The sequence below is a fragment of the Azolla caroliniana genome, unplaced genomic scaffold (assembly GCF_043228905.1).
Source record: "Azolla caroliniana isolate FFs.n. ecotype wild unplaced genomic scaffold, voAzoCaro1.0.p SCAF_15, whole genome shotgun sequence".
Lineage (NCBI taxonomy): Eukaryota > Viridiplantae > Streptophyta > Polypodiopsida > Salviniales > Salviniaceae > Azolla > Azolla caroliniana.
The window spans coordinates 19406520-19430949 of NW_028230450.1; the positions used below are offsets into that span (position 1 = coordinate 19406520).

The 24430-nt window shown below is 40.9% G+C and overlaps 2 protein-coding genes across 5 annotated transcripts; both read left to right on the forward strand.

Annotated features, from left to right (window-relative positions):
- The first annotated feature begins 5796 nt into the window (after nucleotides 1-5796).
- On the forward strand, nucleotides 5797-11853 carry LOC147854979 (pentatricopeptide repeat-containing protein At5g27110-like). 4 transcript variants are annotated; one of them, XM_087331398.1, is made up of 2 exons: nucleotides 5797-5990; nucleotides 8529-11853. In XM_087331398.1, the coding sequence occupies exons 1-2, from the start codon at nucleotides 5880-5882 to the stop codon at nucleotides 11568-11570; spliced, it is 3153 nt and encodes a 1050-aa protein (XP_087187524.1). In that variant the 5' UTR covers nucleotides 5797-5879; the 3' UTR covers nucleotides 11571-11853. The 4 variants fall into 4 exon arrangements, with proteins under 4 accessions (XP_087187524.1, XP_087187525.1, XP_087187527.1 ...); XM_087331399.1 differs by having other exon boundaries at nucleotides 5855-7552; nucleotides 7802-11853; XM_087331401.1 differs by having other exon boundaries at nucleotides 5856-5990; nucleotides 8540-11853.
- Nucleotides 11854-17259: 5406 nt separating this feature from the next.
- On the forward strand, nucleotides 17260-23693 carry LOC147854980 (O-fucosyltransferase 19-like). The gene is made up of 8 exons (XM_087331002.1): nucleotides 17260-17367; nucleotides 17667-18480; nucleotides 19903-19973; nucleotides 20082-20170; nucleotides 20304-20436; nucleotides 20573-20805; nucleotides 22460-22942; nucleotides 23271-23693. The coding sequence occupies exons 1-8, from the start codon at nucleotides 17260-17262 to the stop codon at nucleotides 23467-23469; spliced, it is 2130 nt and encodes a 709-aa protein (XP_087187128.1). The 3' UTR covers nucleotides 23470-23693.
- Nucleotides 23694-24430: the final 737 nt, after the last annotated feature.

The window sequence follows — 24430 nt, forward strand, 5'->3', positions numbered from 1 at the left end:
CAGAGCGTTCCGAACGGCGGTATGTACAAGGGAGAATACGCTGTCATTTTTCGACTTACAATCGATGCTCCTTGTAGAGGAGAACCACGCCGGTGCGTCAACTAGCGCACCTATTGACAACCGGATGTTGTACACAGAAGCGGATCGGTCCCGTGGGCGTGGTGGACGAGGCGGGTCGGCACGCAATGGAGGCGGCCGGCAAGACCAAGAACAAAGGCACAGAGAACGTGCCGACGGTAGTTTTGAACCCTCCGGGAGCAGGGGGAGTCATGGCGGCACCGGAAAACAACAAGAGAAGATTGCAACGGAATGTTGGTATTGTGGCAAAAAGGGCCATAGAGAAAGCAAGTGTTGGAGAAAACGCGCCAATTCGGACAAATCCGGATACAGCAAGGATGGCCGGCAAAGCTCGCACTATGCGAAGGGATCGAGAGGATCCAAGAACGGTAACGGGCCAGCCTTGGTGATGAAGCACGAGGCGAACTCGATGAAGAAGACCACTTCCAAATCGGAGGAAGTGTGGTATGTTGATTCCGGTACGTCGAACCACATGACGAGCCACAAAGGGTGGTTCTCCTTTTTGGAGAAACTAGATCAACTAGGAGTAGTCGAAACCGGAGATGACAATCCTCACCCAATCGTGCACGTTGGAGAAGTCCCTTTGAGCTACGTCGGACAGAAGGGGAAGCTGATGAACGTATTACACGTTCCGACAATCACGAAGAACCTGGTGTCGGTCAGACAGATCGTCAACCAAGGGATGTAGCACGTATACGCACCTCGGGTGCTTCATCGAGGAAGAGGGCCAGATTATTGCGCAATGGCGTACAGACGGGACGATGTTTATCCTTGACACCAATGACGTCGGCACTGCTCTGTTTGCAAAAGGACAAAAGGTTGAATCAGACATCGACCTGTGGCACAAGTGGATAGGCCACGTCAATTACCGGAGGCTTCAAGACCTGCAAACGAAACAAGTTGTTTTCGGCTTGCCGAAGTTCAGCGGTCGTAAGGCCCAAGTATGTGAAGCCTGCCAACTCGAGAAGCAACACCGGCTTCCATTCCCTACCGAACGTAACCGGAGCCGTAACAAGCTCAACCTTATCCATTCGGATGTGTGGGGACCGACACACATGGATCTACCTCATTGAGCGGAAGAGTGAAGTCTTCGAGTGTTTTCGGAGTCTCCAAAGCATGGTGGAACGAGAATCAGAGAGGAAGATCAAATGCCTGCGATCGGATGGTAGAAAATAATACTTTTCCGGCCAATTCAACAGTTATCTGCAGCAAAAGGGAATTCGGCGAGAGTTCAGCTGCAGATACACACCGCAACAGAACGGTGTTGCCGAAAGGAAGAACTGGTCGCTTATTGATGCGGCAAGGGCAATGCTGGAGGAGAAGAGCATGCCCAAATTCTACTGGGCGAAGGCAGTCTGAACGGTTGTCTACATCCAGAATTGGATCGGTGACAAGGTGTCAGCTCACGAGCTGTATTTCGGGCACAAGCCGAATTTGAGACACCTTAAGATCTTCGGTAGCATTGCATATGTGCATGTACTGGATGAGAAGCGGAGGAAGCTGGATGCAAAATCGAAAAAATGCATCCTAGTCCCCCGGACAAAGAAGGTCCGAGTTAGTCGAGATGTCGAGTTCGATGAATCAGCATCGTGGTACTCTTTACCGACTTCGACTTCCGAATCCGACCCGATGCCGGAGGATGAGGCTAGTGAGCATGAACCGGCTCAGGTAGATGATGATGAAGCGTGGACTCAAGATGAGAGTCCGGAATCGTTTCGGTTGAGCAGGCCGAACTAGAGACTGAGTCAATCTGACCAGTCCGATGAGGAACTGGCGAGTATTGGAGACTCTACCGTGCTCTCCCCGCGCAAGGAACCGAGGAGATGGTTCACGCGCAAAGAGAAAGGGAAGAAAAAGATGTCGGAATTCGAAACCGGCAACGATGAGTCGGATCGGTGTGCATCTGACTCCGGCAAGGAGAAAGGCGGATTTCAGCAACGAAGATCGAACCGGCCAAGAAGGGCCTTAAACCGGGTAATGGTGAGTTACGCCGGTCCACCCGCCAGAAGGATCCCATCAAGCGGTACGGGTACAATGAGTACATGGCGCATCACTATGCGTACATGCCTAAGGTGGTGGAAGTGCGTGAGCCGGAGAGCTACACAGAAGCGGCAAAGGACGCAAATTGGCATGCCGCTATGGAGGAAGAAATGCGGGCACTTGATGTCAACGAGACATGGGACCTAGTTGACCCTCCCCGTCACTGTAAACCGATCGAATGCAAGTGGGTGTACAAGGTAAAGTACAACGCCGATGGTTCAGTTAACCGGTACAAGGCCCGGTTAGTGGCGAAGGGATACGCGTAGAACCACAGAATCAACTACGACGAGACCTTCACTTCAGTAGCAAAGATGACGAGGGTTCGTGTGGTGCTGGCGGTTGCTGCAACAAGGGGGTGGCATCTTCACCAGATGGATGTGAAGAATGTGTTTCTTCATGGTGATCTTGAAGAAGAAGTCTTTATGACTCAACCCCCCGGTTTTCAATCGGAGATGAACAAGTCGGCGGTATGCCGGCTGAAGAAGTCGTTGTACGGCCTAAAGCAAGCCTCTCAAGCTTGGAATGCGAAGATCACGCACCAGTTGCGTAAGATGGGGTTTGTGGCCTCCAAGTCCGACTCTTCGTTGTTCATTCGGCAAGGCTCAACCGGTCCAGTATGTATCCTGATGATTTAGTCATCATCGGATCGGGTCTTCCAGAAGTCAACCGCGTCAAGTCCCAGTTGTCGGACGCATTTGAGATGAAGGACCCGGGGGACCTTCATTATTTTCTTGGGATCGAGGTGATCTAAACCCCCGACGACATATTGCTCTCACAATGACATTACGTCTTGAATATGTTGTACAAGTTCGGCATGACAGAATGTCGACCTGTCTCCACACCCTTGGACCGGAGCCAGAAGCTTCGTCCCAACTCCAGACCGGCCTACAACGAGAAACAATTCTGACAAATTGTCGGAAGCCTTATTTACTTGACTATCACGCGACCTGACATCAGCTATCTGGTCGGAATGATAAGTCAATTCATGCAGAAGCCGACAGTGGAGCACCTTCAGTGAGCACAACGGATACTGCGATATGTAAGCGGCACGAAGGACCGGGGACTGTTATACTGGCGAGGTATAACTGAATAGCTAGTCGGTTACACGAATGCCGACTGGGCCGGTGATGCGTCGGATCGCAGATCCACTTCCGGTTTTATGTTTTCCCTTGGGAGCGCAACTGTTGCATGGAGTAACAAAAAGCAACCAACAGTGGCTCTGTCAAGCACTGAGGCTGAGTACCGGGGCGCGATCGTTGCCACCTGCGAAGCCATTTGGCTTCGGCGACTGCATCGAGACTTGCGGATCGAGGTACCGACCCCGATCCCGATTTATTGTGATAACATCAGCAGCATGCAGCTCGCCAAGAACCTTGTGTTCCATGCTCGCATGAAGCACATAGAAGTGCATTATCACTTTGTGCGTGAGCAGGTCCTGAGCAGTGAAGTTGAACTACAGTATGTTCACACAGATCGGCAAATTGCTGACATCTTCACCAAGCCGCTCGGATCGGACAAGTTGCAGAACTTTACCGACATGCTTGGTGTTCGGCATCTCGACGTGCCGCACTTGAGGGGGGGAAGAAGGGGCAAAGACACCGCCGGAACGGGCAAAGGCAAAGAAACTGTTGCCGACACCAATAAGGGAAGAACCGGAAGAGGGGGAGACAAGGAGGAAAAAGAAGCCGAGTCGACGAAGAAAGTCGGCACGTCCGAACAAGTCGGAATGAGCGGCAGTGGTGGCAAGGTCAAGGAGGACTGAGCCAACCGGAAAGAAGAAGTGTGCACGTAGGAAGAAAAGTGCATACTATGTGGAGTTAATCATTATCATCACGACGACAGTGACCGAGATACGGAGTCGAATGAAGAATTCGACTTCGGTGAACCGGCTGAAGAAGTTGAGGATGGAAGCAAGGCCAAGACCCGGACGTGGTCTGATGTGGTGAAGGGCCTTAAACCGAAAGACGAGTCGGAGGATACCGACTCGGACAAGAGCTGGAATGAGTCAGGAGTGACCGATTCGGAAAAGAGCTGGAACGAATTGGAGACAGCCGATTCAGATCAACAGACGGATCCGGATGAACCGAATCAACTAGAGGCCAAGCAGACACGGATGCAACGGAAGTTGATGCCATCGCAGAGGAACCGACGGATCGGCAAGCGCTAGAGTCATAACAACGAAGGAGTTGAGAGGGGCCTATTGAGCAAACATGCCGATCGAGAAGGTCGAGGAGCGCAGAACCAAAAGGGTCATGACAAACGGGACCGGACCGGACGAGGAGCGCGAGCAAGGCGGAGCGACGCCAGGAGAAGTCGGTTGGAAGAACTGATTGCCACAGAGGCTGACACTAGGATCCAACCTCAAGTTGAGCTTGAGGGGGAGTGTTGAGCAGCAAGCTCAACTGGAGCCGGATCGGCTGGATAAGCCTGAGCCGGTGTGTGAGACAGATCGGTAAGTCGATGAGCAACGGAGCCGACAAGCAACGGAGCCGGTGAGTTGGGGAGCCGGTTTACCGGATCCAATCGGTAACCGGAAGCCTAGTATTAGTTTAGACTACTAGGCAGTTATAGTCTCGTAGTAAGTGTCAGATGCTCGTGTGAGCATTGAAGTACGCGGTACTTTTGTCTGTCCCACGAGGACTTGTATAAATAGTGCTACTGAGCATAGTTGTAAGAACAGAGAGTGTTTATATTGTTTTGAATATAGCTTTTACGTTCTGCTCTCTCTGTCTCTCCTGTGTACTCTGTGTATTCTCTGCTTTCTCTGTTTTCTAACGCTTCCGCAAGTAATCGTTTACAAAAACCAACAATGGTTTTAGAAAAAAAGGAGACGGAGGCACATTTGCTATACGTCATGTATGTTTCTTAGGGATGTATGCATGAATGAATGAATGTATGTATATATGTATGTATGTACACTCATGTCTATTTGCTACCAACTCATAATGATGCTTGGCAAGGGAATCGTGGCCATGAGCGATGCAAAGCACGTTTCCGAGGGCGTGTGTGTGATTTGCACCGTCATATCTTTATCTAAAAAATGTGTGCCATTATAAAATACAACTTTGGTAGCCCAACTCTCATTGCAGTAGCCTGACCGGCTCAAAGCAATAGCCCGACCGACTCAAGGCAGTAGTAACCTGACTCCAGCAATGGCCCGACTCAAATCGATTGAAATTTGTGCCGAGTTTCAAAGACTTCAAAAAAAAAAAACCTGACATCAAAATCAACTAGAGAGCATATACCCACATCCAAAACAATGGTTATGTCGTTACGGTGAGATCTTCAAAGCAAAGCTTCAAATGTTTTCTGGAAGGATTTACGAGGAGAGTTCCTAGGGTCTTCAGAAACGTTATGAGTCCAATAATGATGAGATCTCCTTGCAAATGTTTTTGAAGAATTTAAGAGAGTTCCCATGATATCTAAAACATAACCCAAAACCTCCTTTTGCTTTCTGAAAATGTGAGGGGTATTCTAGTAAATATCAACAAACCCAAAACCTCCTCTTGCTTTCTTGAAAATGTGAGGGGTATTCTAGTAAATATCAACAAACCCAAAACCTCCTCTGCTTTATGAAAATGTGAGGGGTATTCTCGTAAATATCAACAAACTTTGGCTGCCCCGGAAATCATTCCTCCTCTGCTTCCTCTGTTTCAAGCAAATCAGAGCGAAGAAGATGCGAAGTAGCGCGAAGAAATTGAAGCCCTCGGCCATTCCATGAACGAGAAGATTCCTCTTTTTGCGAGAAAATCAAGCTTGCCATGGACAAACACTGCAAATCTGATGTTCTCCATCAAAGGATGCATATGGTGTGGAAGGATGTCTTCAAAGATCCTTCCCAATTATACTACGGAGAAAATTGTGGTATGAAGGTGAGAACTTTATCCACTCTAAAAATCTTTTTGCGTATGAGGTAAGAGTCAGCGTCAGCGTCAGAGTCAGAGTAAAAGAAAAGCGAAGTGAAGAGAATAATACACGAGAGAGAAAGCGAGGGATTAAGCTTGATAGGTTTAGTGGTAAAGTTTGTGCTTTGTAACATTAAGATTCAAGTCTCGAGATCCATGCATTTGATATGCATCCATATGGGAACAGGTCTGAAATACCTGCACTTTTATCTTTAGTTCCCCCAATGTAAATTTTTGTTATTTATCCAGATGCAAGGGAACCCTTGAAAGAGAGAAAAGAAGCGGCCAAATTGATCATATGATTGCTCAAATGCACATTCTTTTTATGAAAAAGGTGATGAATTTACCTTATAATTGTTTAAATAGGTCATAGATTGCTTGAGAGGAGGTCAACCAAGGGCATTTTCAGGAATAGTAAAAACTTAGGAGAATTTCAGTAAATAAAGAAGAATTGGTTATTTCCCTAGTTTACCCCTATATATGTATATTCGGGAATGTGTGTGTGTCTGAGAGAGAGGGAGAGAGAGAAGAACGAAAGAAATATTAATGTCTTGTAAGAGGCCAAAATGGTTTATAAGGCCAAACAAGAGATTACACCTTAAGTGTTCTCTTGTCATTGAGAACCACAAACCAAAATAAATGTTGCTAAAGTAAAAAAAAGAAAGTAAATCTGATAAAAAGTGACGAAAGAATCTTGTTATCAGTACATGTAACATTCTCAAGTTAAATATATTGTAATTTTTGTCTTCGAATGATCTCTAGCATAGTTCAATCCAGAATAGAGAGGTCTCCGAAGCAAGAGAAGCACTTGCAATAGTGGCGGATAATGGTCTTTATTTGTTGATGACAAGGATGGTGAGATAGTGGTCCATTAGGCCAGGACCTACGTGCATGGAAAATTGCTATTGCCCGATTTATTGTAACCCCTTATGTTATGTTGTGGTTGGGAGCCCATTTGTGTAGCCCTTAATTGACTTGTAGCACGAGTGATGGGGCTAAAGAAAGTTGTGATTATTCTTTGTTGATGAGCTCGTGTGGCTGTTTTTTCGTCCCACAACAACTTTTCCATGTGTCTCTGGAGTTCTAGCGAGAAAAGCCCCAATCAATGTTGGTTCTCATATTCCATTACCCTGTGTAGTGGGCCAAAGCCTCACATAAAGAATAAAGAGGCAATGCTATCTCCCTTTTATTTCATAAAAAATAATATAGTGACAAACATAATGTTCTTCATATTTCACTCCCTAATGACACATTGCCTTGATTAAAGAGGCAATTCCTTCTTCTAGATGTATTTTTGCATATCTGCATATCTGCATACCTCAATATCTAGCTGATGTGATAGTAAAACTCTAGGTTTTGTAAGTTCCATGATAATGATATTAATGCGTGAGATGGCTATCCAGTTGATAATGATTTTGAGATGGTACTATGAATGGGATGAGTTGTGATGAAGGGATATGGCATCTGATGTTGGTTGGTGTGATGGAGTGAGGCTATAACAAAGTTCATTGATTGCACGTTGAATAGAGGTCTCAAGAGGGTTCTTTCGGTTGGATAGTCCCAATCTGCTGTGGAACCGGAAAGGACACTGCGAGGCTTGTTCAATTATAAGGATCAATCGTGTCTGGTGTCCACAAACAGATTGGACATGGTGAGCAAGAATCTCTGTGTGCTGCTATGGCCCATTTGCATTACTGTTCATTCACTCTTGGTTTCCATTATCATTGGCACTATTCCAGTTGCTCAATGGTGACTCCATCTGCTAACGTCGAATAGAGGCCTCAAGGGTTCTTTTGGTTGGATAGTCCTGAGCTGCGGTAGAACCAGAAAGGACACTGCGAGGATTGTTCAATTATAAGGATCTATCCTGTCTGTTGTCCACAAACAGATTGGACATGGTGAGCAAGAATCTCCATGTGCTGCTATGGCCCATTTGCATTACTGTTCATTCACTCTTGGTCTCCATTATCATTGGCACTATTCTGGTTGCTCAATGGTGACTCTGTCTGCTAAAATAAGTGCTGAATCCCCATGCTTTTGAAGCTCTTGCAAGCCTCAGATAAAATGACCAGGTCAGCCTTCTCCATCATCCGTTGAATGGTGGTGTACGTTGTGATGATTGTGGCATGTATCTCTTTAATGTGCTTGTAAGCTGGTCATTTGCACACAAAGGGTTCCTCGCTCTCATCCTTCCCTTGAGTATTGGGTTGTATGGTACAAGTATGAGAAAGGGCTCTTGTTTGATGGTCTCCATGAAGGTACATAAATAGGTTCATATGCTGAAAGGAAAATTGATTTGATAAATCTTGCAACTGAGACCTGTGGGCACCTTGCCCACACAGTAGTTACCTTTAGGTCACTTAATCTTATAATATGGTAGAGAGTTTACCTTGCCATAAAGATGTTCGGGTTTTTGTATCCTTGCGTTTTTTAATATATATACTACTTTAATGGAAAAAGAAAAAAAAGAAAGAAATGAGGACCTTTTTCGTTGTTTTGACATAGAATGGCTTCAGATTGCCAGAAATTACACACAAGATGGCTAATGATTCTTTGAGCATGGATAGATGCCACAGTCCCTCTTGGATTTGTGAAGAATTGAGAAGGAGAGAGTTTGTGCTATTGCGACATGGACTAAAGCAAAACCATCTCAAGGAAGATGCAAGATATCTTCCCTTACTCAAGGATTGTGTCAAGAATAAGGATATTTACAAAGGTATGAGATTACATGCAGATATAATGAGAAAGGATTTGATTACAAAGAACCCTTATTTGGCTAGTACCTTAATTAGTATGTATGCCAAATGTGGTATGCTTGTAAAAGCACAACATGTGCTTGAAGAGATTCCAATTCGTGATTCTGTGTCTTGGAATGCACTAATAACAGGGTATGTACAAAAGGGGCAAGGCCATGAAGCACTAAATTGTTTTGAAATGATGCAAAGTGAGGGTGTCTCACCAGATGCAGTTACTTTCATTTGCATCTTGAAAGCTTGTGGTCAAATTGGAGCTATTCAGAAGGGCAAACAAATTCATGATGAAATTGTTAGTAGGGACCTTCTAGAGAAGGATGTTGTGCTTGGTACTGCTTTGGTGGATATGTATGCGAAAAGTGGTTTGCTTTCAAAGGCTTATCAGGTGCTTAAAGAGCTTCCCATTCGAAATGTAGTGTCTTGGAATGCTTTGATTGCAGGATATTCCCAACAAGGGCAAGCCCATGATGCAATAATGTGCTTTGAATGCATGTTAAGTGAGAGGTTCTACCCAGATCTTGTCACTTTCACTTGTATTTTGAAGGCATGTGGTAGCATTGGTGCTATTGAAAAGGGCAAGAGAATTCATGATGAAATCATGAGTAGAGACCTCTTACAAAAAGATATTGTGATTGGAAATGCATTGGTGGATATGTATGCAAAATGTGGTGTGATCACAAGAGCGCATCAAGTGCTCAGAGAGCTTACTCTTCGAGACATAGTTTCTTGGAATGCTCTAATTGCAGGGTATACCGATGAAGGGCAAGGTGATGAAGCACTAAAGTGTTTTGACCGAATACAATGTGAGAGTCTCTCCCCTGATCCAGTAACATTCATTTGCATATTAAAGGCTTGTGGTATTGTGCGATCTATAGAGAAAGGCAAACGAATCCATGAACAAATTGTGGGTGGGGGCTTTCTAGAGAAGGAGGCTGTGCTTGGGACTTCTTTGGTGAATATGTATGCTAAATGTGGCATGCTTTCGAAAGCACAACGAGTGCTTGAAAATCTCACTTCGAGAAATGTAGTCTGTTGGAATGCATTAGTGACAGGGTATGCCCAAGAGGGACATGATCATGAAGCATTGAACTGTCTTGAAAGGATGCAAAGTGAAGGGGTCTCTCCAGATTCAGTTACCTTCATTTGTATCCTCCGGTCCTGTGGGAGTATAGGGGCTATAGACAAAGGCAAACAAATCCACGACAAGATTGTGAGTATGGGCTTGTTGGAGAAAGACATTATGCTTGGAAATACTTTGGTGGATATGTATGCAAAATGTGGTTTGCTCACTAAAGCACATGAGGTTCTTTTAGAGCTTCCAGCTCGAGATATAGTCTCTTGGAATGCTTTAATTTCAGGATATGTGCAACACAGGCGAGACCACGAGGCACTAGAATCATTTGAAAAGATGCAAAGTGATGGACTCTCTCCTGATGAAGTAACTTTCACTTGCATCTTGAAGTCTTGTGGGAGCACAGGGGCTATAGACAAGGGCAAGCAAATTCATGAGAAGATTGTGGGTAAAGGATTACTGGAAAAGGATATTGGCCTTGGAAATGCACTTGTGGATATGTTTGCCAAATGTGGCATGCTTTCAAAAGCACATGAACTCCTTGAAGAGCTTCCTGTTCGTAGTGTAGTATCATGGTGTGCATTAATTTCAGGTCATGTTCAACAGGGGCAATATAATGTAGCCCTGAATTGTTTTGAACAAATGCAAAGGGAGGGCTTCTCTCTGGATCCCATCACATGTATTTGTATTTTGAATGCTTGTGCTAACACAGGAGATATAGATAAAGGCAAACAAATACATGATGATATTGTAACCAGGGGCTTGATGGAGAATGATATTGTGATTGGTACTGCTTTAGTGGATATGTATGCCAAATGTGGGGCACCCACTGATGCTGAAAAGATACTCCAAGGCCTTCCTATTCGGGATATAGTTTGTTGGAATGCACTAATTTGTGCTTATGCCCAACAAGGTCGATGCCAAGAAGCATTGAATTGTTTTGAGTGCATGAGAAATGAGTTCATTGATCCAGATGCAGTCACTTTCATTTCCATACTTAATGCATGTGCTAGCATGGGAGCTATAAACAAGGGCAAACAAATCCATGAAGAGATTGTGAATAGATGCTTATTGAAGGATGATATAATGCTCGGTAATGCATTGGTTGATATGTATGCCAAATGTGGTGAGCTAGCAAAAGCAAGAAACGTGCTTGACGAGCTTCCCTCGCGGGATGTGATAACATGGAATGCACTTATTTCTGGTTATTCACAAAAAGGATGGGGTCAGGAAGCATTGGATTGTATTGAATGTATGCAGAGTGAGGGCCTTTCTCCGGATGAGGTTACTTGCCTATGTGTTTTAAGTGCATGTAGCCACCGAGGATTATTGGATGAGGCACAAACAGTCTTTGCCAATATGACAAAAAAATATGGTATTGCTCCAAAGTTAGAGCACCATACTTGCATGCTTTTGGTTCTTGGATGTGCTGGCCACTTTGACGAGGCAATCTCGGTGATAAAAGTAATGCCATCTTCAGATTATCCTGCAGTTTGGCTTACACTATTGAGTGGGTGTAGGAAATGGGGGAATGTGAAGCTCGGGGGATTGGCTTTTGATCAAGTGGTACAACTAGATAGTAGCTATGCTGCGGCTTATATCCTTATGGCCGATATTTTCAGGGCGGCTGGTATGCAAAAAGATGCTGAGAATGTTGAAATGATGAGATTGAAATACGGGCACATGGCGAATGGTATCACTCATGTGTTTGATGGATCATGACCGAAGTGAGAACGTTCATTCATTTTCATTAGATTGGGTTATTGAAAGAGCTTCAAACATATTATATATATATATATATATATATATAAAATGGAAAGGTGGGGGACTTGTTTCCATAAGTATCCATGAACAAACATCTGTCCTCTAGTATGTTTTGGCATAAAGACGTCACTAAAATGTGCCAAAGGTAAGCGAAAAATAATCTTGGTTTGCAAAAAGCACATGAGCATATACTATAATACATTTTTCTTGTTAAGTGATAAACCTCACCTCAAGCTATTCCTCGTACTTGGGTTGTGGATTGTGGGCACAATAACGTTAGTATTGTTGTAAATGAGTTAGCCAAATCCTTAATTAAGAATAGATGATGAAGAATCAGGATAGGAAATGCAGGTGAATGCATCACTCTTAGTATGCTGATAACAAACTTACCTTAGAAACTAAGGCACTTGCGTGGTAAGGTCCATTCACCTTTGTAAATTAAACAAAATATATCCCAATAAATAAATAATGAGACATCATGTAAATAAATAAAACAAATAAAGAGGCAATAAAAAAACTGAATAAACAAGACTTACACAAATAAAAATTACAAATCAAAATAAAGTTATATCTTCCCTTGTGGGATCCTACATGTGATCCTTTGAATATGTGTTATGTAATTCCCTAACTTCCTTTGATCATTAATTGCATATTTGGATGCTGAAACTATATTGACACCTTATTGATCTAGTTCCTATTCAGATTTGGTGCTTTTGCTTATTCGAGTATGTCTATGAATTCAATGTTGAATTAATTTAGATCCTTCTATAGATGCGTGTGATAATGACAAGTGTACTACAATGGGTATAAATACAAGTATACTATGATTGGTATAAATACTTAGGAAATCTAGTTGTGAAAACCCAAGTTGAAGAAGAGATGGATATAATAGTGGTTCTCGTAGTTTGGGCAATTGCATTGGGAGGATCTCAGCATGAATGGATGGAGCATTCCCTTTTTTCAGCGTAGACTTTACTGTGGTGCAAGAAGAGGACGTTGACCAACGTCAAGTTAGTGACTTGATGGAATGGGTTGATCAAGCTCATGATTAACATCACCGTCAACACGATCATAGTGAACGAACACGTGTCCTCTTCATTTGATAGCCATCACCATAGCACACTCCAATCCCACTTAGAAAAGGACCTCCATTATCTCCATTGGGGACATCTCCAACAAACGTACCAATGAGCTCCCAAGAAAGATACCAACCACGAGCAAGAGGATGCTAGTTTTTTCCATTGGCTCAGATTTTGGTCACTTTGAGTACTCTTGAACACTGAAAGTTTGTAGAATTTTGTGGGATTTTTACTCACAGTGAGGTTTCCCACTTGTAACAAGGTTTTGCTAACACACACACACGCACTCATGCATGCGCAGACACACACACACATGCACACACACACGTACACGCACACACACACACACACACACACACACACACACACACACACACACACGTATTAGTCCAATGGTTCCAAGCAAGAATCCATTCCACTATTTACTTACTTTGAGTGCTCTTGAACACTAAAAGTTGGTAGTGTTTTGTGGGATTTTTACTTCACATTGAGGTTTCCCATTTATAATAAGGTATTGCTCATAAACATACACATTAGGAGGGATTAGTCCAATGGTGCCAAGCAAGAATCCATCACAATATTTACTTACTTTGATCATACGAGGGCCAAGTGAGTTGACAATGTTGAGCTTTCAACTGAACGTGAACACAAGGCCAATGATGAAAACTATGATTAATGATAGCGTTGGGACATAATGCATGATGCAACGGCAACTCCATAGATTACGATGGTTTGCCTTATCAATATTGAAACCTAGAATTTGCCCTATGGTCTTGCACCCTATGGTTTTGTACGAGCATCCAAACCATCAGCCGTAAGCACTTGTTTATTTGAATATTGTCATGTCTTATCATATAGAAGCATGCATGCATGCACGTTAACAGAACCTCATTAGGCCAATATTTTACTATTGTTGTTGAGAGGACATATATAGATACATAAGAGCGAGTTACAGTCCCACAATATGTTCTTCGTTTTTTGAGTCTTTTAATTTTCCACATAGGTAGTTTTCAAGAAAATAGTTGTGTTTTTCACACATACTACTAGTAATAGACAAGCATGTTTGAGGTGATTCATTAGTCCAAAGATTCTTCTAGTTGCATAATCACTACATAGATTATCATTTTTGTCTTGTTATACAAGAGGTAGGATGAATAAACTCTTCCTATTGTAGTGCCATTTTATGATTCCTAGAAACTTGTCTACTTGGCATTCACTTGTGTTTCCATCATGATGGCCTTTATTTTTTTGCTGCAATGAGAATTCCTTCTTTTGACACAATATGCCTTGGCAAGGTTATTGAATGTACCACAAATGCACACTTCTCATGGATAAGTTTCATTCAATTTGGTTTCTTGGCAACAACTTTAGACAAAGCTTAATTACATTTCCTAAATGCATGTCTTATGAATCTACTATACAATGTTCACAAATACATTCACGAATTCTATTAAATAATCATAAAAACTTTCGAAAGTTGCATGTACAAGCTATAACTAGATCACCACCATTCCATTAAAAAAATACGGTTTTGTCTTCATTGGAGAGAGCCATTTTCAATTGGCACAAGTTTTGTTGATCTCTTCTTCACAAACATGAGGCAATTGCATCATGCAATAATTGTTTTGTCTTCTTATCGTTGCTTTCTTGTGTTTGCAATACTTGGGATCAATGCCTTCTACATCTATATACATTTGCGTGAACACAAAGGATGTAAATCTTCAACTTGCTTGGGGGGGGGGGGGGTGTTCCTTAGAGGTCAAACATAAAAACCTATCTCTACACTAGCACGATTGACATTAGCTTGTTCGATTAGTTCATAATTTGTGATTGTATTTGATTAAATAATATAATGGCTTAAAAGCTCTAACTTTTGTTTTCTAAAGAGATTGTTCATTACCAAAACTTGAACATTGCATTGTAGAGGAGGATATCTAAGTTGATCTCCCGAATCCAATTGGGTTGCCAGTCTCTAGTTCTAGCTCGATAAATCCTTGATATCATAGACATCATGTTGGGTAGTAAAGTCTACAAGTGACAAAGTCTTTGAATTGGTATAGATGAACATGTTGAGATTTATTGTTTTTGAATGTTGGATATCTTGAAAGTGTGATCGTTTGGATGGGTGAGATACTTCATTTTTCTTATTAGCAAATGCAAATTCAAAAGAATTAAAATAACAAGAAATGTAAATTACTCATCCAAAATCTTAGAAGTCTTTACACATAATGTGATAAGATACATTTAATGTACGCTTCATGTTTGCAATCTATTCTTTTGACTTACAACACATTTGCAGGATAAACTTCCTTGGAGGTCAAATGCACAATCTTGTGTCTACTCTAGCAAGGTTGACATTAACTTGTCTGATTACCTCCTCGTCTATAATTGTATTTAATAAAATAATATGAATGACATAAACGTTCCAACTCTTATTCTCTAAAGAGATTGTGTGTTAGCAAAACTTGATTTTGCTAAAGGTTGCAGATGAGGATATCTAAGTTGATCTCCTAACTCAAAAAATCCTTGATACCATTAACATCACATTGGGTTATACACTCCATGGGCAAGACAAAGTCTTTGAATTGGTATAGATGAACGTGTTGAGCATTTATTGTTTTTGAATGTTGGATATCTTGAGAGTGTGTTTGTTTGGATGGTGAAATACCTGAGTTTTCTTGTTAGCGAAGGTTAATTTAAAAGAATTAAAATAGCTTTTAGTCTATTGGAAATGTAAACAACTTGCTGAAAATCCTATAAGTCTTTTACACATCTCATGTTTAGTTATATTTAATGTAATATAATGCATGCGGCCAATTTTCTTGTAACCTACAAGTTACAACATATTCTCACATCGTGATATGTGCATATATATTTATGAATGAGCTAGTGTATGTATGTATTTATATATATACATAATACTAGTTCATTCATAAATATTGAGGACAAAAACACGTCCATTGATATAAGTTAACTTCAACATTAACATGCTTTAATTTGGAAATGGGGAGGGATACATATTCAAGAAAACGAGTAGAAGTCGGGATGAAGAAGTCGTATAATGTGATAAAAATACAACGCATTGGATTTGCAAATGGATGAAATCACAAGCTAGTGAAAATGAGCTAAAGTCAACTTGGTGTCTCGATAAACATGTCCCAAAATGTGGTACAAGTACAATATATTGGATTTGTGGAAGCCTTGTAAAGTCATGAGATGCTGGACATGTTTTCCACTGCTTTTAGGTAGTTAAGCATCGCCATATCTTGATAAGATCCATCATGTGGAACTTATGATGCAACTCGACAATGGAAAGTGCCTTTTATTTGTCAAAGTTGTAGGATCTAAAACCAAAACATTTGTTTCAATGAACAAAAAAGCTACACATATAATAATAACATAAGAGTGTTAATTTAGAGACAATGTCAAAGGGAGTCAATGTGTTTCCACCATCATTTCATGCTTTTGCTAGAAAAGCAGGAGGAAACAGTTGCAGGAGTAGCGGAAAAAGCACGATACGCAAAATAAAGGCATGTGATATCTACACGCACATAGATGTGTAGACGAACATATATGCACTCAAGGCAAGCAGGAAGACATACGAGGGAGTGGGGTGACAAAGATAATTAGAGGAGTATGATGCACGTGTATAGTTACGTATGGATACACATGGAGATATCGAGATCAAAGAGTGACATAAGGTTTTTATTTTTTTACATTGTTTAGTTGCAGATATGTATATATTTATCGTGGTGGGATCGATAGATATAGAAAGAGGTTGGAACAAACATTTGTGGAGATCTAAACTACCTACAAAACTACCCTTTTCATTTCTGTGTGTTGGTTTTTGTTTGTGATGATAATGATGAAACCAAAACAAAAAAGAAGAAGAAGAAGAAGAAGAAGAAGAAGAGAGAAATCCAAAAGAGTATGAAGAGTAGGAGTTAAAAGGCCATGGGAGGCTTGGGAGTTGGACAGGTGTGAAACGAAGGGTTGTGTCCGGACAAGTGTAAAAAGGACGGTGGGGGGAAGTCCATTGGACACCCTACACTACCAACTCTACACATTCTTTAGTGGAGGAACCCAAAAGAGTCTCCAAAAAAACACAAACGAAGAAACCAACCCAAGCCCACTATTTTTTTTGTCCATGAACAAGCCACTTTTATGAGAAGACATTCATCCACTCAACAGCCCTTGCATAGTATCCATTCACACTCTTAACTCAATTCAATTCAATTCAATTCAATTCAATCAAATTCTAATCATTTAGCAATTGGTTGGTTGGTTCGCCCATTTGATTGTTGGGTATGAGCAAGTCCAGGAGATCCATTGCCAATGATCTCGCCGCCCCCAATAATCCGAACCTTGTTCGCATCCACGATGATTCCGACAACGATAACCGCCCCAATCACGACATGATCGGGGCGGCCGATTATCTTTGCTTGCTTGATGGCCTCCTAATCAAACCCGGATCTCCGGCCGCCCGTAACGATCCCAACAAGAAGCCGTCGCGCCTCGGTTTCTTGAGGAATTCCATGTGTTTCCTGTTCTTCGGCTTGAGCATGATCATGGTCTACTTCATGACCAGCTGCATTGGCTCCGAGTTCGTGTTCATCGAAGACCAAGATAAAGAGTTGCCGGGATCATCGATGACTACGACAACTGCTACTTCGATGGTATGAGAAACTAATCAAATAGTGAATCATGTGCCGGAATTCCGATCAAATCTTCGCATGAATTTGCGATCAATTCTCGCAATATATGTGATTAGAATCAATCAATCAATCAATCAATCATAGATACATACATACAAACATTGCATACATACATAACATCCATCCATCCATCCATACATACATTCACACATACATTTCTCTGTTCTGGTTGGTTTACATCCATCCATCCATCCATCCATACATACATATATACATACATTCACACATACATTTCTCTGTTCTGGTTGGTTTGTGTACAGGATTTTGTGCTGCAGAGGTTAGAGATCAATTATGCACGAGGGATGGGCGGCGGCGGTGGCCGGGATGAGCGCCCATTTGAGGAGGAGAAGGAGAAGGAGAGGGTATATGGACGTGTTCACACTAGGACAAGTAGGAGGAAGTCAGACTGGGATGATGGTAGGCGGACATTCGAGAAGTTAGCGGGAAATGCGCGTCGTGTTCGCACTACGACAAGTAGGGTGAGCTCGGGTTGGGATGAGAGTGATGGTGGTGGTGCTCATGATGATAATGGGCGGACATTTGAGGGCCCAAATGAACCATTTCGCACTCCCACTAGGGATGATGGGCGGACAATTGAGGATAGAAATGGTCCGTTTCGCACTCCCACTAGGAGCTCGGTTGGGGATGGTGATTGGCGGACATTTGAGGAGGGAGATGGGCATCGCGTTCACACTAGGATGAAGAGCTCAAGTTTGGATGATAATGTGCGGACATTTGAGGTTGGAGATGGGCATCACGTTCACACTAAGACGAGGAGCTCAAGTTTGGATGATAATGTGCGGACATTTGAGGTGGGAGATGGGCATCATGATCAAACTAGGACGAGGAGCTCACATTTGGATGATAATGCGCGGACATTGATGGGAGAGAGAGATGGGCATGTTCACACTAGGACAAAGAGCTCAAGTTGGGATGATGCTGAGCGGACACTTGAAGAGGACGAAGATGGGCGCTTTCACACTATGTCCAATCCTTCTTCGCCTTCTCCCGCCCATAATAACGTGAAATATCGCCCATGTAGTAGTACTACTCCTACTCTCCGTCCTCGTCAAAGTAAGTTCCGATATTTTTATACTTATTGTTTTTATTGTTTTTATGTTTATCCTCTTGGTGTGTGACTTTGAAATATGTATGTGTGTATTCTGGTGAATACTTGACACGTTTCGGGTAGTTTCGTTTTTCTCCCCTCCTGGATTTTTCCTTTATATTTGGGTAGCATGACCTTTCTAAAGTTCATGACTGATTTCTAGACGGAGGGTGCCTTGTCAAACCCTTATGAGCATTGCTTCACCCGTTTTAGTTTCCTTTTTACGATGTCCTAATCAACCATTATGAGGCTCTCCATTGTTGTTTTCCTTTATATTTGGGTAGCATGACCTTTCTAAAGTTCATGACTGATTTCTAGACAGAGGGTGCCTTGTCAAGCCCTTACGAGCATTGCTTCACCCGTTTTAGTTTCCTTTTTACGATGTCCTAATCAACCATTATGAGGCTCTCCATTGTTGTTTACAAGTGATATACGAAAAAAAGTAAATATTGCAATGTCATAAACGATGTCCTAGATCAATCAATAAGAGTCTTTATGAAGAGTGTTGGCGAAGAATAAACCATGAATAAAGTTGCTCTTAAGTAATCAATGTGAATCATCATGCAAATGTCCTAATTTGATTCCCCCATTAAGATGCATCATAAAGAATCTTATTTGTAGTACCAAACTTTTAATCCCCCAATAAGATGTCTAAATTAACGCCAACAAGAATATTTATTTATTACGATCAACACTTGTTGGTTTGAGCTCCAAGTGACCGTGGGTTTTTGGCTGTAACAATAGAACCACCAACAATAGCAACATTGATTAGATGGGAAACTTCATTGTTGTTTCAGGTTCCATTGTCACACCCACAGTTAAGACAAAAGTTTCAATTTAGGATTTAAGATGATGCTTGTACTTGTTGTTAATAGACTCTTTTGAGAAATCCATTGTGTTTGATGCCCATTATTATATAGCACATGGACACCATTGATTTTATAATTACTATACCCATCTTATAGACTACATTTGATAGCTTTGTATGTCGGATTGTTGACATGTATAATATGTATAACTATTTACGTAGTAGACTTAAAGTGGGAATTTTATTAATTCTGATGCACTTTTCTAAGTCACATGTCACCTCATCAATTCACGGTTTGATAGCTACCAATGGTCACATTGATGCCATATAGTTATCAATGTTCACATTGATGTGAGAAGAATATGTTTGTGACACCATCTCTTGATTGGACAAAGTGCCTGCTGATGTGACAATTCTCATGTTTCATACATGTGTACATTTCCATGCTAAGGGCATTACCTAACCATTTTTCGTTGCGAAAGACCGTCAATGACTACTAACCCTTTATACACAATAACATATATATTTTAATTGTTGAGTATAAACTTAAAAGTAACCTCAAAAGTCTACATACATGTAGGGTCACCCAACGAGACTAATGGGTATCTTGTTGTGAGTGCAAATGGTGGTTTGAACCAAATGCGAAATGGGGTAAGTAATTTAATGCACATTATATTCCATTCAAATTTTTTATTAAAACTACACTTAAAACATCAATATAATATCTCTCACTAATATCACCCATTGCACTTTTAACAGATTTGTGACATGGTTGCCATTGCGATGATCATCAACGCCACATTTGTGATACCTCGATTAGATCACAATTCATTTTGGGAAGATACAAGGTACGAGGAAGTAATTTTCACAAAAGATGTACCACAGGATGCTATCATAATACTTCGTTGCAGTTTGCAGAAACAATAGAGCTTGCTTTGAGATGTATTCTAACGTTGAATGATTTATGTTGGCTTCTTCCAGTGAATTTAAAGACATTTTTGATGTAAAACATTTTATAACCGCATTGGAGCAATATGTGCCAGTGGTTGAAAATTTGCCTGAGGCATTGGTGACACAAGAACCTACACGGAAAGCACCCGTGTCTTGGTCCAAGGTAAGACTTCAATAACATGGATTGTCACAAAGTAATATAAACTATTTAGGATAATTTTCATGTAAATATCGTATGACTAAGAGAGACATGGGACTTATAAATGCTTCGTTTTTTTTTGTTCTTCTTATTCACATAGAGCTCTTATTACAAGAAGCAAATTCTACCAATTCTAAAGGAACGTGGTGTTGTTCACTTTTCTCACACCGACTCTCGTCTAGCGAATAATGATGTCCCTGCTTCTGTACAACGGCTTCGTTGCCATGCATGCTACAATGCTCTAAAATTCACAAAATCCATCGAAGACCTCGGTGCTAAACTTGTGGATAGAATGAAGTTGGGTAACCAACAATATATTGCACTACACTTGAGGTATGCCAAATGATTTTCTAGGTAAAAGTTATAGGTTAACTAAAATTTGAGGTATATGCCAACCATTCTCACATGTCTATACATAAATGCTACACATTATCATTAATAATATAAACATTAGAGAGTCCAAAAGAATTGTGATGCAAGGGAACTATTGAAAAAGTCTTAAAAACACATACGAACCAAGTATGCTCATAAAATTCTTGGTGGGAATTATTGCACTTGTTACCATTTTTAAGTTACGCGTATATTATCATATTGATGTAGCACTATTCAGTAAACAAACATCGACGAATTTCAACGCCAATGAATTACTATGACACAGTGTAAGGATTGTGCGGGATATGTTATCATATTAAGGAAAATATATTAAATATCCTCCATATATGGGGGGTAATATCGAGAATTCCCTCGTATTTTTCATACTACAAAAATGATCCCTAGGCAAAGATGGAAATGTCTTCTTTTCTTAAGCCGAGTCCCTATTAAAAGCAAAAAAAGTAAAATTGAATTGTGTAGTTAAGGTTGGGGCTCAAAGCAATTAGCTTGCACTACAATTAGTTTGACCTAAGTACATTATTGTAATTACGTCGAATTGTTGCGTGGTAATCCAATTAGGTTGTCTCAAAATTTAGTTAAACATTTGCTTTACTACCTTAAGTGGTGCACCCCACTTTTTCGGCATTTATTAAGGTCAATAAAAAATACGCCATACTTTGTCTTCAGTTTGGCCAAAGGTAGTTTTCATGTTATGAACACTATTGCGGGGCTACAATCAATAGTATGTACACCAAAGAGTTATTTATAACATTTTCTCTATTTTCAATTGAGACATTTCCAATGTAATTCGATGCACTTGTGCATTTGATACAGTACAACAATGTTTTTAATGTTGTGGAAGTGTGTGTCGGTGGATTTAGTGCTAAAAAGTGACGGTGAAATTATTTGAAAGAGTTTGGTATCTTGTTGCTAGCTCTAGTTTCATGCCACACAGTGTGAACTCCACATTAGATGAGGCAAGCCACAACACCATGAGATATAATCTCATCTTGTGTGTCACTTACACTTTATAGACATCTCCCCTCCCCACTTCACTCATGATCCCTTATGTCTTTCCATGTGCCACCTTTCTCTTCATTCATCTTACCCATACCCATCACGTCTACACTTTTCATGTACAAATATGTGCACAAGGACGTCAAGAAAAACATCTCAACCTGGCATTATCTCAGTATGGACCACAAAAATGAGACTAAAATTTTCCTTCACCACACAATAAGGATTGTCATGAAAAGAGCTTTATCACAAACAACTAAATACAAGCGTAGGAACACCTTTCATCCTTTAATACAATGGCCAATAATACATGAGTTCGGTCAAATTCCACTTAAAATGGCTAAATCACTTTAAGATTTGACAATGAAGCATGAATTTAAATAAATATATTAATCAACTGTTTCTTGTTGTGTAAGATTTGGCATTACTATTGTGTACTTGGAAACAACACATATGATGTGAGAACCCATAATGAGAACTAATGGTGTACAAAATATGCCACAAGTCTTACAAAATTCATTGATTAAAAGTGAAGTTAAATATTGCAAAAGATGGACAAAATAATGATGTATGAGATGTTTGTGTGACATGTGAACAGGTATGAGAAAGACATGTTGGCATTTACCGGGTGTTCACATGGCTTGATTGATGCGGCTGTATCGGAGTTGCGTGAGATGAGACAAGGAGTCCCGCATTGGAAAGAGAAAGATATTGATGGAGAAAAGAGACGGTTAGAAGGTGGTTGCCCGTTAACACCACATGAGGCAGCACTTCTCCTCAAGGCCCTTGGTTATGAGAGGCATACCACACGTATCTACATTGTGGCAGGGCCCACCTTTGGGGGTCATGCGACCCTTGCTCCATTGCGCACAGAGTTCCCGTACCTCTTCACTCATGTTGATTTGGCGACAACGTCGGAGCTTGCACCCTTCGCCCAGTTTCACAACCGATTAGCAGCACTTGATTACTATTTAGCCCTACACAGTAATGTGTTTATCCACACATTCGATGGCAACATGGCACGTGCCCTCCAAGGGCACCGAAGGTTTCTTGGACACTTGAAGACAATAAGCCCTCATAGGTTGGTCTCCCTCTCTCTCAGTCTCTAGTGTGTGTACTCATAAACACATGCATCTATATAAAATTTCATATACACATGCGCACACATAAAATATGTATTTAACCCTTGGCCATGCATACAATAAGAATTGCTATAGCTTCTATATATATGTATGTTAGACATTATTCTCAAAGGTCAGTAGTTATGCAATCTTTAGCCTACTAACTATGAAGGGCTCACCAAATATCATTTTGTCTATTGAGTCCAAGGTTTATGTTACTTGTGCATGAACATCAACAACAATCTTGTTTAATTTGCATCATCTTGAATCATTCAAAACTTTTTCCAGGAAAGGTTTGGTGAAGCTTGTGGATAGTCTTGAACATGGAAACATGACATGGACAATGTTTGAAATTAAAGTGCGATTGTTGCATGACAAGAGAGTGGGAGCGCCTGAGTTGCGGCGCAAAGGTGATTCACCAAAGTCTGAAGAGAATTTCTATGCAAATCCATATCCGGGATGCATTTGTCGATATGAAGGCTCATAAATTATACATTTACATCCTTCATCACATGAGAAACTTTGTCATATTGTCCTTTGCTCGGAGCAAAGGATGGAGGCTACATTTTTCTGGTGAAAGTCACTTTCTTAGTGATCTAGCGTATATCCTTAACCTCTTTAACATGTAAAAATTAGCCCATCTTATAGCCTAGATTAAAATATGTAACTTCACATTTGTGTATCATATGAAGGCAAATAAAACACAATTTTATAACAAGGTGCAAACCAACGTTGTGTGCATAATCTCCTAGGAATATGAAAATAGATAATAGAAACAAGAATCCTAATAATAATGAAATAATTGATAAATATGTATTCAAGCACTCTTAAGTATACTGACAAAGGGGTTTTACCTAAATATGCAAATCCACATAGGGGATATAGCACGATGTAATCAAGAGACCATTCCAGTCAAAATAGAGAGGTTAATAACATCTTTTCCCTCACTTGGGGGCACACAATATATTTAAACATGTCAATTCAAAAGAATGTGAAGATCAGAAAAGCTATAGACAATGGGGGCTTTCATTAATGAATGACACACTTGATGTTCCAAGGCCCAACAACAAATCCTACTTAATGTCACAACCTGAATCCATTTAGATATGCAATGTGCACCACTTGACTATGAAATTCCTCAACATGGAATGATTGATTGACGCCAATACTAATTACCAAAAAAGACATTTCTATGTTTCATTGAACAAGAACTTGATCAATTGTAATGAATTTATCAAAGAAAAACTGCTTGTTAGGGAATGGTTTTTGTACGAACAATATGTGTAATCATGTACATGGAAAGTCCATGTTTTTGTTGAATATCAACACAATGTTGATTTAGACTAAATATGAGAGATGTGCAAAATGTAGTTGTGTGATATATGAAAGCTAAAAAAAACTCAAATGTATCCACACATTACCATCATGTTCAAAGAGTTATTGTTATA